Source organism: Telmatherina bonti (genome assembly GCF_933228915.1).
Source record: "Telmatherina bonti genome assembly, chromosome: 7".
Classification (NCBI taxonomy): domain Eukaryota; kingdom Metazoa; phylum Chordata; class Actinopteri; order Atheriniformes; family Telmatherinidae; genus Telmatherina; species Telmatherina bonti.
Genome location: NC_136625.1, coordinates 3,428,228 through 3,444,659, shown reverse-complemented (window position 1 = coordinate 3,444,659; position 16,432 = coordinate 3,428,228). Strand labels below are relative to the sequence as shown.

The 16,432-nt window shown below is 51.8% G+C and overlaps 1 protein-coding gene across 1 annotated transcript; it reads right to left on the bottom strand.

Annotated features, from left to right (window-relative positions):
• Nucleotides 1-7,128: 7,128 nt before the first annotated feature.
• Nucleotides 7,129-11,684, bottom strand: ccr9a (chemokine (C-C motif) receptor 9a). Its single transcript, XM_079243662.1, has 3 exons — nucleotides 11,559-11,684; nucleotides 10,857-10,922; nucleotides 7,129-8,500 (listed from the first exon to the last, which is right to left on the bottom strand). Exons 2-3 carry the CDS (start codon nucleotides 10,920-10,922, stop codon nucleotides 7,421-7,423), a joined length of 1,146 nt encoding a protein of 381 aa, XP_079099788.1. The 5' UTR covers nucleotides 11,559-11,684; the 3' UTR covers nucleotides 7,129-7,420.
• Between the last annotated feature and the right edge of the window lie 4,748 nt (nucleotides 11,685-16,432).

The window sequence follows — 16,432 nt, the reverse complement described above, 5'->3', positions numbered from 1 at the left end:
CGGTTTAGATTTCAGAACCTGCAGAAACAATCAAACCACAGATCTGAGATTAATTTCCATTTTCTGTCTCATCGCCATGGCAACCAAATGTCACAACAACCAGAGCAGAGACATTTTGTCTCCATCCAGACTTCAGTTCCCAGACCAGAAAACCTTTTAATCAGAGCGTTTTACAACATTAAAATTCTAAAGAATAAAGACCATGAAAGTAAAGTCATGCTGTAGAAGACATTGTCTTCAGAGTCAAACTGGGTCAAACTGGACAGAGAGGAACTCTGACCTGCAGAGGTTGGAGACAGAAAAGTCTTCCTTTCGTCTGAACCCGGGACAGACCTGGAGAGGGACCGGGACAGTCCTGGATAGGGACCAGGACAGACCTGGAGAGGGACCAGGACAGACCCCAGAGAGGGACCAGGACAAACCTGGAGAGGGACCAGGACAGACCCCAGAGAGGGACCGGGACAGACATGGAGAGGGACCAGGACAGACCCCGGAGAGGGACCGGGACAGACATGGAGAGGGACCAGGACAGACATGGAGAGGGACCAGGACAGACCCCAGAGAGGGACCAGGACAAACCTGGAGAGGGACCAGGACAGACCCCAGAGAGGGACCGGGACAGACCTGGAGAGGGACCAGGACAGACATGGAGAGGGACCAGGACAGACCCCAGAGAGGGACCAGGACAAACCTGGAGAGGGACCAGGACAGACCCCAGAGAGGGACCGGGACAGACCTGGAGAGGGACCGGGACAGACCCCAGAGAGGGACCGGGACAGACATGGAGAGGGACCAGGACAGACCCCAGAGAGGGACCGGGACAGACATGGAGAGGGACCAGGACAGACATGGAGAGGGACCAGGACAGACCTGGAGAGGGACCAGGACAGACCCCGGAGAGGGACCGGGACAGACCTGGAGAGGGACCGGGACAGACCCCAGAGAGGGACCGGGACAGACATGGAGAGGGACCAGGACAGACCCCGGAGAGGGACCGGGACAGACATGGAGAGGGACCAGGACAGACCCCGGAGAGGGACCGGGACAGACCTGGAGAGGGACCAGGACAGACCCCGGAGAGGGACCGGGACAGACCCCAGAGAGGGACCAGGACAGACCCCAGAGAGGGACCGGGACAGACCTGGAGAGGGACCGGGACAGACCCCAGAGAGGGACCGGGACAGACATGGAGAGGGACCAGGACAGACCCCGGAGAGGGACCGGGACAGACATGGAGAGGGACCAGGACAGACCCCGGAGAGGGACCGGGACAGACATGGAGAGGGACCAGGACAGACATGGAGAGGGACCAGGACAGACCCCAGAGAGGGACCGGGACAGACATGGAGAGGGACCAGGACAGACCCCGGAGAGGGACCGGGACAGACCTGGAGAGGGACCGGGACAGACCCCAGAGAGGGACCGGGACAGACATGGAGAGGGACCAGGACAGACCCCGGAGAGGGACCAGGACAGACCTGGAGAGGGACCAGGACAGACCTGGAGAGGGACCAGGACAGACCCCGGAGAGGGACCGGGACAGACCTGGAGAGGGACCAGGACAGACCTGGAGAGGGACCAGGACAGACCCCGGAGAGGGACCGGGACAGACCTGGAGAGGGACCGGGACAGACCCCAGAGAGGGACCGGGACAGACATGGAGAGGGACCAGGACAGACCCCGGAGAGGGACCAGGAATGACCTGGAGAGGGACCAGGACAGACCTGGAGAGGGACCGGGACAGACATGGAGAGGGACCAGGACAGACCCCGGAGAGGGACCGGGACAGACCTGGAGAGGGACCAGGACAGACCCCAGAGAGGGACCGGGACAGACATGGAGAGGGACCGGGACAGACCCCGGAGAGGGACCGGGACAGACCTGGAGAGGGACCGGGACAGACCTGGAGAGGGACCAGGACAGACCCCGGAGAGGGACCGGGACAGACTCCAGAGAGGGACCGGGACAGACATGGAGAGGGACCAGGACAGACCCCGGAGAGGGACCGGGACAGACCTGGAGAGGGACCAGGACAGACCCCGGAGAGGGACCGGGACAGACCTGGAGAGGGACCGGGACAGACCCCAGAGAGGGACCGGGACAGACATGGAGAGGGACCAGGACAGACCTGGAGAGGGACCGGGACAGACCTGGAGAGGGACCGGGACAGACCTGGAGAGGGACCGGGACAGACTCCAGAGAGGGACCGGGACAGACATGGAGAGGGACCGGGACAGACTCCAGAGAGGGACCGGGACAGACATGGAGAGGGACCGGGACAGACCCTGGAGAGGGACCAGGACAGACCCCGGAGAGGGACCAGGACAGACCCCGGAGAGGGACCAGGACAGACCCCGGAGAGGGACCGGGACAGACATGGAGAGGGACCAGGACAGACCCCGGAGAGGGACCGGGACAGACATGGAGAGGGACCAGGACAGACCCCGGAGAGGGACCGGGACAGACCTGGAGAGGGACCGGGACAGACATGGAGAGGGACCAGGACAGACCTGGAGAGGGACCGGGACAGACATGGAGAGGGACCAGGACAGACCCCGGAGAGGGACCGGGACAGACATGGAGAGGGACCAGGACAGACCCCGGAGAGGGACCGGGACAGACATGGAGAGGGACCAGGACAGACCCCGGAGAGGGACCGGGACAGACCCCGGAGAGGGACCGGGACAGACATGGAGAGGGACCAGGACAGACCCCGGAGAGGGACCAGGACAGACCTGGAGAGGGACCAGGACAGACCTGGAGAGGGACCAGGACAGACCCCAGAGAGGGACCAGGACAGACCCCGGAGAGGGACCAGGACAGACCTGGAGAGGGACCAGGACAGACCCCGGAGAGGGACCAGGACAGACCTGGAGAGGGACCGGGACAGACCCCGGAGAGGGACCAGGACAGACCTGGAGAGGGACCAGGACAGACCCCAGAGAGGGACCAGGACAAACCTGGAGAGGGACCGGGACAGACATGGAGAGGGACCGGGACAGACCTGGAGAGGGACCGGGACAGACCCCGGAGAGGGACCGGGACAGACCTGGAGAGGGACCGGGACAGACCCCGGAGAGGGACCGGGACAGACCTGGAGAGGGACCGGGACAGACCCCGGAGAGGGACCGGGACAGACATGGAGAGGGACCGGGACAGACCCCGGAGAGGGACCGGGACAGACCTGGAGAGGGACCGGGACAGACCCCGGAGAGGGACCGGGACAGACCCCGGAGAGGGACCAGGACAGACCTGGAGAGGGACCAGGACAGACCCCAGAGAGGGACCAGGACAAACCTGGAGAGGGACCGGGACAGTCCTGGATAGGGACCAGGACAGACCCCAGAGAGGGACCAGGACAAACCTGGAGAGGGACCAGGACAGACCTGGAGAGGGACCAGGACAGACCTGGAGAGGGACCGGGACAGTCCTGGATGGGGACCAGGACAGACCCCAGAGAGGGACCGGGACAGACCTGGAGAGGGACCGGGACAGACCCCGGAGAGGGACCGGGACAGACCTGGAGAGGGACCGGGACAGACCTGGAGAGGGACCGGGACAGACCCCGGAGAGGGACTGGGACAGGCCCCGGAGAGGGACCGGGACAGACCTGGAGAGGGACCGGGACAGACCTGGAGAGGGACCGGGACAGACCCCGGAGAGGGACTGGGACAGGCCCCGGAGAGGGACCGGGACAGACCCCGGAGAGGGACCAGGCCAGACCTCATCTGACCCGACAGACATCGTCTGACCTGGTCAGACCTCATCTGACCCGGTCTGACCCGCTGACCTCATCAGAACCTGCCTTTGTTCCACTAAAACCAGTTCAGAATAATTTTATATCCGATAATGTAAACATGAACAAACTTACATGTAAAACTGATTTGAGTAGAATTTCTTTGTTTCATCCAGAAATAAAAAAGTTTTTTATGTTCTGTGTGGAAGAAAAACAAAGTTTCAGCAGGTTCAGATGATTTTACAGAACAAAGTTTAGCTTGAAAAGACAAACAGGATGTGAAGAAATCTGCAGGCAATGTCTCAACTTCCTCATTTCACCCACAATAACATGTAAACAAGTTATTTACTTCATGCCAGAAATACTACACAAGTACTGCTCCGTTCAGCCTCCATCAGCCTCCATCAGCCTCCATTAGCCTCCATTAGCTTCCATCAGCCTCCATTAGCCTCCATTAGCCTGCATTAGCCTCCATTAGCCTCCATTAGCTTCCATTAGCCTCCATTAGCTTCCATCAGCCTCCATTAGTCTCCATCAGCCTCCATTAGCCTCCATTAGCCTGCATTAGCCTCCATCAGCCTCCATTAGCCTCCTTCAGCCTCCATTAGTCTCCATTAGCCTCCATCAGCCTTCATTAGCTTCCATTAGCCTCCATTAGCCTGCATTAGCCTCCATCAGCCTCCATTAGCCTCCTTCAGCCTCCATCAGCCTCCATTAGCCTCCTTCAGCCTCCATTAGTCTCCATCAGTCTTCATTAGCTTCCATCAGCCTCCATTAGCCTGCATTAGCCTCCATCAGCCTGCATCAGCCTCCATTAGCCTCCATCAGTCTCCATCAGCCTCCATCAGCCTTCATTAGCTTCCATCAGCCTCCACCAGCCTCCATTAGCCTCCATTAGCCTGCATTAGCCTCCATCAGCCTCCATCAGCCTCCTTCAGCCTCCATTAGTCTCCATTAGCCTCCATCAGTCTTCATTAGCTTCCATCACCCTCCATTAGCCTCCATTAGCCTGCATTAGCCTCCATCAGTCTCCATCAGCCTCCATCAGCCTTCATTAGCTTCCATCAGCCTCCACCAGCCTCCATTAGCCTCCTTCAGCCTCCACCAGCCTCCATCAGCCTTCATTAGCTTCCATCAGCCTCCACCAGCCTCCATTAGCCTGCATTAGCCTCCATCAGTCTCCATCAGCCTCCATCAGCCTTCATTAGCTTCCATCAGCCTCCACCAGCCTCCATTAGCCTCCTTCAGCCTCCACCAGCCTCCATTAGCCTCCATTAGCCTGCATTAGCCTCCATCAGCCTCCATTAGCCTCCATTAGTCTCCATCAGCCTCCATCAGTTTTCATTAGCTTCCATCAGCCTCCATTAGCCTCCAATAGCCTGCATTAGCCTCCATCAGCCTCCATTAGCCTCCATCAGCCTCCATCAGCCTCCATTAGCCTCCATCAGCCTCCATCAGCCTCCATCAGCCTTCATTAGCCTCCATCAGCCTCCATTAGCCTCCATCAGCCTCCATCAGCCTCCATCAGCCTCCATCAGCCTCCATCAGCCTTCATTAGCCTCCATCAGCCTCCATTAGCCTTTATTAGCCTCCATCAGCCTCCATCAGCCTGCATTAGCCTCCATCAGCCTCCATCAGCCTCCATCAGCCTTCATTAGCCTCCATCAGCCTCCATTAGCCTTTATTAGCCTCCATCAGCCTCCATCAGCCTCCATCAGCCTCCATTAGCCTCCATTAGCCTCCATCAGCCTCCATCAGCCTCCATCAGCCTCCATCAGCCTTCATTAGCCTCCATCAGCCTCCATTAGCCTTTATTAGCCTCCATTAGCCTCCATTAGCCTCCATCAGCCTCCATCAGCCTCCATCAGCCTCCATCAGCCTGCATTAGCCTCCATCAGCCTCCATTAGCCTCCATCAGCCTCCATTAGCCTCCATCAGCCTCCATCAGCCTCCATCAGCCTCCATCAGCCTTCATTAGCCTCCATCAGCCTCCATTAGCCTTTATTAGCCTCCATCAGCCTCCATCAGCCTCCATTAGCCTCCATCAGCCTCCATCAGCCTTCATTAGCTTCCATCAGCCTTCATTAGCCTCCATCAGCCTCCATTAGCCTTTATTAGCCTCCATCAGCCTCCATTAGCCTCCATCAGCCTCCATTGGCCTCCATCAGCCTCCATTAGCCTGCATTCGTCTTTGTTAGCTTCTATTAGCCTGTGTTAGCCTCTGTGTGTCAGTCTGTAGTAACACATGATTTACTGTCTGCATTTAATACAAAGGAAGACAAAAGTCTTCAACAGCAACATTTCCATGTCAGCAGGAAATGCAACATTGCTCTCAGGATAACCAACAGCCATTTAATGCATAACATTTCATGCATAATAAATGATGTTCATTGTGATTTTACGTTATAAAATAAAAAAAAAAAAAACCACTTTTTTTTTTTAAATTACTGGAGATGATGCAAAGTTTTATTCAGAAACAATGGAAATACAATTTAACCTCAAACACACCATTGGCCTGATAGCATTTTAAAAAAGACGTTAAACTGGTCTTTCCAACCAGTAATTACAGAACACAGTTAGAAAAACAGCAGTAGCAGAACATATTTCCACACTGTTGCACTGTTTACACATCGTACAGCAACACCTTGTTTCAAAGAAAAAATGTATTTTTAAGCTAGGTAGCGTGGTAGCATGGTAGCTAGGCAACAAAATTCTTCAATAACAATAAAACATATTGAGCAGAAAAAAAGTAAAACATGTTAGACATGAAACTACATCATTATGATTGAAATCAAAGCCAGCTTGGAAGTTTTAAAGTAAATCTACAACAAAAGTTTTTTTGTTCACAGACATTCTTGCAAACATTGTCTCATTGCTCTGTAAATTACTGTTAACCCTTTTCCAAATAAACTGGTGTAGATACACACTGGCTGATACTGCCTGTTTAGGAAGCTGTTATGGATCATTTAAACACTTGCATTAGCCTGTGTTAGCTTGTGTTAGCCTGTGTTGGCCGGTCTTAGCCGTGTTAGCCTGTGTAAGCATGTCTTAGCATGTGTTAACAGTGGTGGAGGACACATTCATCATATTTCATGGCTCAGTTTAACAAGTCGTGTGATCAGTGGTCATGTGACAAAATATTTTGTCTGAAAAGCAGCTAACAGTCGAATTTGGCTTCAAACCAAACTGCAATTCTGATTATGAGAAAAACCCGAAAAGGTTCAGAAACATTCAATAAAACACCGGACAAAGTCCTGGTTCTGACCTGGTCCAGTCCTGATTAAAACCTGGTTTAGTCCTGGTTCAGTCCTGGTTCAGACCTGGTTCATACCAGATTCAGTTCAGATTAAAATCTGGTTCTGACCTGGTCCAGTCCTGATTAAAACCTGGTCCAGTCCTGGTTCAGACCGTTGTGCTTCTGGGTGAAGTTCTGCAAACATCTGGAGTGCGTTTAGTTCGCATCAGGACGTTTTATGTTGGATAAGACCCAGTTTTCCCGCTGGCCACGGTTGGATGCTTGGACCGTTGGAGGTCGCCCATCCTGGCGGAGCAGGGAAGACAGGAAAGTCTTCAGACCTGGATTGTTTGAGGCGGTTTTGGACATTTGGGGTACAGCAGCGTGTTATGAAGAGAGATGAAGGCAGCTCGTGGCGTCTCCATCCACGTGACCAGGAAGTGGCGTTCCTACAGCGACAGGGCCTGAGAGGTGTCGCTGTCGGATAGCACCGAGGCCCTGGTGGAGTTCAGGGGACTCCTGGTCTTCCCCAGCGGACTCTTGGTGGCGGACTGCAGTCGGCGGCAGCAGCGCAGCAGCTGCATCAAGTCGCGGCGGAAGCGCACGCCCACAAAGACGTAGAGAAAGGGGTTGATGCAGGCGTGGGTGTAGGCCAGACTCTTCAGGACTTGTCCCGTCATGTCCAGCGCCTTCAGCTTCTCACAGTCCGTCAGGGTCATGTTGGACGCCTGGACGGCTTCCATCACCAGCATGCCGTTGTAGGGTAGCTGCGACGCCACGAAGGCCACCACCACTGCCAGGATGACGCGCATGGCCTTGTGCTTCTGGAAGTTGCGGGTCTTCAGCAGCGTGCTGATGATGACGCTGTAACAGAATGCCATGATGATGAAGGGCAGGCAGAAACCCATGCTCACCTGCAAGGACAGGACCAGGATCTTGGTGCGGTTCCCGAGGTTGGCCGGATACACCATCCTGCAGTAGGACTTCTGGTCACCCTGCGCAGGTATGGCGAACACCAGCTCAGGTGTGGCGAGCAGCAGCGCCAGCAGCCACACCCCAGCGCACACCAGCCGGCTGCAGCGACGGCGCTCCACCTGCGAGTTTTGAGCTCTGGTAGTCTGCACGATGACCACGTAGCGGTCCACGCTGATGCAGGTGAGCAGCAGCATGCTGCTGAACAGGTTCACCTTATAGAGGGTGGAGTTAAGCTTGCAGAGGGCGGGGCCAAAGATCCAGCCGTAGGAAGCCTCGGCAGCCCACAGAGGCAGCGTGACCAGGAACAGCAGGTCCGCCATTGCCAGGTTCAGCAGATACACGTCCGTCATGGTCTTCAGCCGCCGCCGGAAGTTCAGGTAGATCCACACCACCGCCAGGTTTCCAGCCCCGCCCACAATGGCGATCATCCAGAAGAGTGGCGGCTCGTAATGACCCCGGAAGTCCCGGACCGAGGACCGGTCACACATCTGGTCAGGAATGTCTGAGTATAAGTAGTCTTCTTCTGTGGTGGAGTAAGAACCGTTGAACGGATCCTGCAAGACAGATGACTAGCGTCACGTGGTGTCACCTGAACAGACCTAAACACGCCTAGATACACCTGAACATGCCTGAACACATCTGGACATGCCTGAACACGCCTGAAGACACTTGAACATGCCTGAACACGCCTGAACACACCTGAACAGACCCCGGAACACAACTGAACACACCTGAAGACACCTGAACACGCCTGATGACACCTGAGCATGCCTGAACACGTTTAAACACACCTGAACAGACCCCGGAACACACCTGAACACACCTGAACATGCCTGAAGACACCTGAACACGGCTGAAAACATATGAACACACCTGAACACGCCTAAACACACCTGAACATACCTGAACATGCCTGAACAGATCCTGGAACACACTTGAACACACCTGAACACATTTGAACACACCTGAACACATCTGAACACACCTGAACACATCTGAACACACCTGAACACATCTGAACACATCTGAACACATTTGAACACACCTGAACACGCCTGAACACATCTGAGCACGCCTGAACACATCTGAACACACATGAATACACCTAAACACGCCTGAACACGCCTGAACACACCTGAACATGCCTGAACACACCAGAACACGCCTGAACATACCTGAACACGCTTGAACACACCTAAACACGCATGAACATACCTGAACACGCTTGAACACACCTGAACATACCCCAGAGCACGCCTGAACAGACCTGAACACACCTGAACACGCCTAAACACACATGAACATACCTGAACACGCCTGAACACGCCTGAACACACCTGAACACGCCTAAACACACCTGAACATACCTGAACACGCCTGAACATACCTGAACACGCCTGAACAGATCCTGGAACACACTTGAACACACCTGAACACGCCTGAACATACCTGAACACGCCTGAACAGATCCTGGAACACACTTGAACACACCTGAACACGCCAGAACATGCCTAAACACACCAGAACATACCTGAACACGCCTGAACACACTTGAATATGCCTGAACATGCCTAAACACACCAGAACATACCTGAACACATCTAAACACATCTGAGCAGGCCTGAACACACCTGAACACGCCTAAACAGACTCTGGAACACACCTGAACACACCTGAACATGCCTGAAAACGCCTGAACACATCTGAAGACGTCTGAACAGACTCTGGAACACACCTGAACATACCTAAACATGCTTGAACACGCCTGAACATGCCTGAACACCCCTGAACACGCCTAAACACACCAGAACATACCTGAAGACATCTAAACACATCTGAGCAGGCCTGAACACACATAAACACGCCAAAAAAGACTCTGGAACACACCTGAATATACCTGAACATGCCTGAACACACCTGAACAGACTATGGAACACACCTGAACAGACCTGAACATACCTGAACATGCCTGAGCACACCTGAACAGACTATGGAACACACCTGAACAGACCTGAACATACCTGAACATGCCTGAACACACCTGAACAGACTATGGAACACACCTGAACAGACCTGAACATACCTGAACATGCCTGAACACACCTGAACAGACTATGGAACACACCTGAACAGACCTGAACATACCTGAACATGCCTGAACACACCTGAACAGACTATGGAACACACCTGAACAGACCCTGGAACACACCTGAACATGCCTGAACACACCTGAACAGACCCTGGAACACACCTGAACACACCTGAACACGTCTGAAAACGCCTGAACACATCTGAAGATGCCTGAACAGACTCTGGAACACACCTGAACATACCTAAACATGCTTGAACACACCTGAACAGACCCTGCAACACACCTGAAAACACCTGAACACACCTGAACATGCCTGAACACACCTGAACAGACTATGGAACACACCTGAACAGACCTGAACATACCTGAACATGCCTGAACACACCTGAACAGACTATGGAACACACCTGAACAGACCTGAACATACCTGAACATGCCTGAACACACCTGAACAGACTATGGAACACACCTGAACAGACCTGAACATACCTGAACATGCCTGAACACACCTGAACAGACTATGGAACACACCTGAACAGACCCTGGAACACACCTGAACACACCTGAACACGTCTGAAAACGCCTGAACACATCTGAAGATGCCTGAACAGACTCTGGAACACACCTGAACATACCTAAACATGCTTGAACACACCTGAACAGACCCTGCAACACACCTGAAAACACCTGAACAGACCCCAGAACATACTTGAACACACCTGAACATGCCTGAACACACCTGAACAGACCCTGCAACACACCTGAACGAAGATCGCAATCAATATGGAATCAGTCAGTAATCACCACTCATTGATTACCTCAGTTGTCAGCGCCGTCATGATGTCATCCACTGAAGTGCTGGTCATGTTGATGAGGTCATCCATCTTCAAGAGAGAAACATGTTAAAAGCTGCATGCATGACATGATGACCATATATGGGCCTCCTGTCACATGACTGCACGCAGGTGAAGCTTCTGGCGTTGCTTGCTACACCTGCACTGCTACTCGTTACAACTATGCTACTCGCTACACCTTTACAGGGTGACCGGAAGTCTGACTGACTGGATTCAAGCTGCATCATCATCATCATCATCATCATCATCATCATTGGTTCCAGGTGGAAACGTTTCTGTCGGCAACTGAAACATTCTGTAACTGTAGGTAATAAACAGCCAGAGACATCCTCTGGTCACAACGTCTGCAGATTTACTACAGAAAATAGAATAGAATAGAATAGAATAGAATAGAACAATCTGAAGATAATTCCAGATTTGTCTCGGTGTCGGCAGGTCGGTTTTTAGTGTCATGATGAAAACATCAGGACGGAGACTTCTGGTGGTTAAATTTGAGTTGACGGTTTGACTCCCGACCAGATTTCTTCGTTAGGATATGAAATTACCGCCTGAGCCTGATGAGACGTCTCGCAGCTGAGCATCGATATTAAACAACCAGTTTAGAAGCAGGTCCATACAGCGGACAGACTGACCCGGAACAGTCCAGCAAGGCGAGAACAGACTCACCGTCAGACGTCTCGTCGTCTCTACAGCTTCTGTCTGCTGCTCGTCTCAGTTTCTGTCCGTTAAACCACAAAGGAAGACGTTACGCAAGTTGTCAGAGGAGGAGACAGAGGAGGAGACAGAGGAGGAGACATGCTCCAGGGTTACTGCATCCTGGTCCAGACAAGGTTCTGGTCCAGACTAAGTCCAGAGTTCTCCTGTGGCTGCTCTGTCCAGTCAGACCAGGACCTGCTGGACCAGTTTTGGTTGTACGAAACTATCTCTGACTCCACTACCTGTACAGAGACTCCTTCTTTTTCTTCCTCCTCTTCTTCTGCAGGATTTCCTGGACAGTCATCAGATTGTGAAATGGGTGGGATTATGTAATCCAGTCCCAGCTTTAATCTGGATTAAAATCTCCAGTTTATGTTCTGGTCGGATCTGGACAACTTTGATCCAACAGGATCAGGGTCATGGTGGGTTTAGGGAAGAAAATGTGGTGAAACTTTAAATTTAGTAAAAGAAGTTGTTTTTATTGGATTGAGTGAAAATGCAGATATTTAAAATCGTAAAATGACCTTATCTCCATGAAATGAACCTGACTAAAACTTCCTCTGATTCCTCGCTGCATCAGATTCCCAGAGGATGCTGGTGGACCGGCCGGTCCCGGAGGACAGACGTCCACCTGGACATGTTTACCTGCAGCGCGTACAGAGTAAACAATGCTTGTTGTGAAGTGAAATGTTTCCAGTTTGCAACATTATCAGTAAAGAGGATCAGAGACCCACGTCCAGTCCTTCCTCCTGTGGACTGGAAAGTTCTGGATCAGCTGGTGAAAGCAGGAGGACAACATGTTTGCTGTGAGATCAACAACTTGTCAATAAATCAATAATCAGTCAGATACGGACCTGAGTTCCTCACAGCTGCAGCTGCAGATGTGTGTGTGTGTGTGTGTGTGTGTGTGTGCGTGTGTGTGTGGTTACAGCTTGTCATGCAACGCGGCGTGGTGTGAACATGCTGTCACGCACTGTGGCGACACCGCTTCCTGTCAGAGCAGCAAAACAACCTGGTCACGTGACCCAGCAGCTGATGGCAGTCGGCACACACACACACACACACACATACAGGACGCAGTTTGTACCCAGAAGGACCCCCCCACGTGTCGCTGGGGGTGGACTGTTCCCTTCGGTCCTGGTCCTTTTTTCTACCTTATCAAGCTGTACCTGTTAAAGTACATCTACCCTGCAAGACATGAATGTACTTTCAAACTAGAGTACAGGAAGGTTCCCTCTGAAAATGGTACAGCAGGGTACTTATCAGGGTACCCCCCCAAAATGACGCTCTAAAACCATCATTTTAACATGATTACATAGAAAACCTCAAGCAAATCATCACCTACGTCTGTATCTGGAGCTTGATAGTCCAACGCATTTCCTGGATCAAGCAGTCCCTACTGTCTGGTAGACCTGGGCCTCGACTGGCCTGGGTCGGGGCCCGCCTGCCCTCTGACCCCCCAGGGCATCTCATATGGGGCATGTTGGGAAGGAGAGATGAGGGTGACTGGGGGGGCAATGGGACGCAGATGAGGTTGGATAGAGTATGGGAAGGGGCATGTTAGGGGGGGTACAATGTGATGGATGTGTGTATGATGGAGTGTGTATAAGGAATATGAGGCCGGGTGGAAGGGGGGCTGGGGGGGGGGGTGTATGTGTGTAGAGTGGAGTATGTGATGGGGTGTGTGTGGGTGTATAGAGGTGGAGGGACGGGGTCGGAGATGCGTGTGAGGGTGTGTCTAAGTGACGGAAGATAAAGGGAGGGAGCGCAGCTGGTGCCTGGATCCACTTGGTGGTGGTCTAGGTTTTCCGGCTCTCTATTGGTGTGGGCCAGACCCTCTGCCTGTGGGGGTGGGGGGTCGCCTTCGGGCCCTGGGGTCCGCACTCTGTCTGGCCTGGGTGGCTGGTGCCCGGCATGGCCAGGCTTTGCTGGCTTTGGTCCAGGCCTGCTGGGGCCTGTTCACCCTGACCATGGGGGGCTCTGGCTGCCCCCCCCCCCCCCCCCCCCACTCCTCTGCCACTTCCTGGGTGGGTGCATGGCTGGCTACGGAGCGGGGTGGTTGGGGTCTGTGCTTGGGGGGTGGCTGCCGGCTGCCTGGTTCTCAGGGTTCTCCTGGCCTTCCTCTCGCCTTTGTGTGGGCGGGGTCTCATTGTGTGGGCGGAGTCTCATTGTGTGGGCGGGGCTGTTTGTCATCCTTTAACCGCTGGCTGTCTAGGTGGTGCCCAGAACAAAATGTGGGCTTTATAGATAACTGGAAAAGCTTCTGGGGAAAACCTGGTCTTATTAGGAGAGACGGGATTCATCCCACAATGGATGGAGCAGCTCTCGTTTCTAGGAACATGGATCATTTTATTAGTCAGTTAAACCCATGACTGTTCAGGACTGAGACTAGGAAGCAGAGTTGTAGTCTCACATGCTTTTCTGTAATCTCACCCCTGTCGCCACCCCCCACCCTCCCCAAAACCCAGAATGATTGTATTCCCCCCCCCCCCACACAACCCATAATGATGGTATTCTCCCCCCCCCCCCCCCCACAACCCATAATGATGGTATCTGCCCCCCCCCACCACCCAGAAAGAATAAAACAGCACAGTGGGAGTAAATCATGAAAACCTCATTAATATCAAAGCAATGAATCTAAAAAGACATCATAATAAAACCATTAAATGCGGTTTATTGAATATCAGATCTCTTGTGTCGAAGTCTCTGTTAATCAATGACCTGATTACTGATCATCATATTGATCTGTTCTGTCTTATGGAAATCTGCTGCAGCAGGAGGATCATGTTAGTATTAATGAATCAACTCCACCAGATTGTCTAAATGTTCATGTTCCCAGAACTACAGGTCGAGGAGGAGTTCTGGCAGCTATCTTTAAATCAGAACTATTGATTAGTCCTAAACATAAAAATAGTTCCAGTAGCTTTGAACACCTGACTCTTAGTCTCTCCCACCCAAGATGGAAATGAGAGAAGCCACTTCTCCTTGTAGTAGTCTACCGTCCACCTGGATCTTCCTCACAGTTCCTAACTGACTTCTCAGACCTCTTATCAGACTTAGTGCTGAATACTGATAAAGTTATTGTTCTGGGGGATTTTAACATTCATCTTGATGATGAACATGACAGTTTAACCATTGCCTTTAACTCTATATTAAGTTCAATTGGATTTTCCCAAAATGTCCACAGACCGACTCATCCTCATCGTCACACTCTGGATCTTCTTCTGACATGTGGCATCAGAAGTGATCAACTAACAGTTTTTCCTCATAACCCTGTTCTGTCTGATCATTTTTTTATAACTTTTGAGTTTACTTTACTTGACTACACAAGGGCTGAGAAGAAAACTCATTAAGTCAATGTTTGTCAGATAGTGTTGTTAACAAATTTAAGAAGTCTATTTCAGCAGTATTTCCTCCAACACCATGTGTTAACCTGACAGGAAACACCCATCCGAGCTTTACTCCAACACAGGTCCATGAATGTGTTGCTAGAATGACGGCTTTAATCCGTATAACACTAGATAATGTTGCTCCTCTAAAGAAGAAGAGAACCGGTCAGAAGAAGCGGCCCGGTGGTTTAATTCCCAGCTTCAAGCTTTAAAACAGACATCAAGACGTTTGGAAAGAAAATGGCGTTCATCTGGCTTAGAAGAGTGTCGCATAGTCTGGAAAGAAAGTTTAATAGTGTATAAAAAAGCCTTGCATGTGGCTAGAACAGCTTATTATTCATCCTTGATAGAGGAGAAGAAGAACAACCCCAGGTTTCTCTTCAGCACTGGAACCAGACTGACTAAGAGCCATAGTGCCGTTGAGCCATCTATTCCTTTCAACCTCAGCTGTGACGACTTTATGAGTTTCTCTGGAAACAAAATAGTTTCTATCAGGAAGGAAATCAGTAATAACCTGAACACTACTAATGTTATTTCATCTGCAGCAGCCTTAGAGACGTCTTTAGAAGCTGATTGTCATTTGGACCGTTTCTTGCCTGTACAGCTCTCCGAGTTAACCAACATAATAGCTTCATCTAAACCTTCAGCCTGTGTTTTAGACCCCATCCCAACCAGATTATTCAAGGAAATATGTTTCCTAATCAATACATCTGTACTCGACCTGATCAATACATCTCTATTAATAGGATATGTACCTCAATATATCAAGACAGCTGTAATTAAACCGTTGCTAAAAAAAAAAAAAACCCAACTCTGGATCCAGGAGTTTTAGCTAATTATAGACCAATATCTAATCTCCCCTTCTGGTCTAAAATTCTGGAGAAAACAGTTTCAACCCAACTATGTTCCTATCTGAGCAGAAACAATCTGAAGAGTTCCAGTCAGGATTTAGAGCTCATCATAGCACAGAGACAGCACTGGTGAAAGTCTAATGATCTTCTCATGGCCTCAGATAAAGGACTTCTGTCTGGACTCATTCTTGTAGATCTCAGTGCTGCATTCGACACTATTGATCACAATATTCTGCTACAGAGGCTGGAACATGTTATTGGGATTAAAGGGACCGCATTAGACTGGTTCCAGTCATAGGTGCCCTCCTAGGTCCCCGATGCTTAGGGACCGGAGCCTTTCGGGTCTGACACGGGACACATTGCTCTGTTGGATGTCTTTGAACATGGAGGGCCAATAACAAGTCCGCCTTGCACGTTCCCATAGTCTTTCAGCTAAAAAATGTGCAGACCCAGGACCACCATGAAGGTGCTGTAGCACATCTTGGATGAGTGAAGGAGACATCACTACTTGGTATAGAGAATCGCCGGTGAGGGAGAAATTCACAGTTCGGCAGAGCAGTCCATCCACGGCAGAGAGCTGGGGAAACCGTCCACAGTTTTCTCA

What these genes read in the sequence shown, in the direction of transcription:
- ccr9a (XM_079243662.1), bottom strand. Translation starts at nt 10,922, where the DNA reads ATGGATGACCTCATCAACATGACCAGCACTTCAGTGGATGACATCATG. An exon ending in TGACGGCGCTGACAACTGAG is followed by an intron (nt 8,501 to 10,856) that starts GTAATCAATGAG and finishes TCTGTCTTGCAG; the next exon opens with GATCCGTTCAACGGTTCTTA.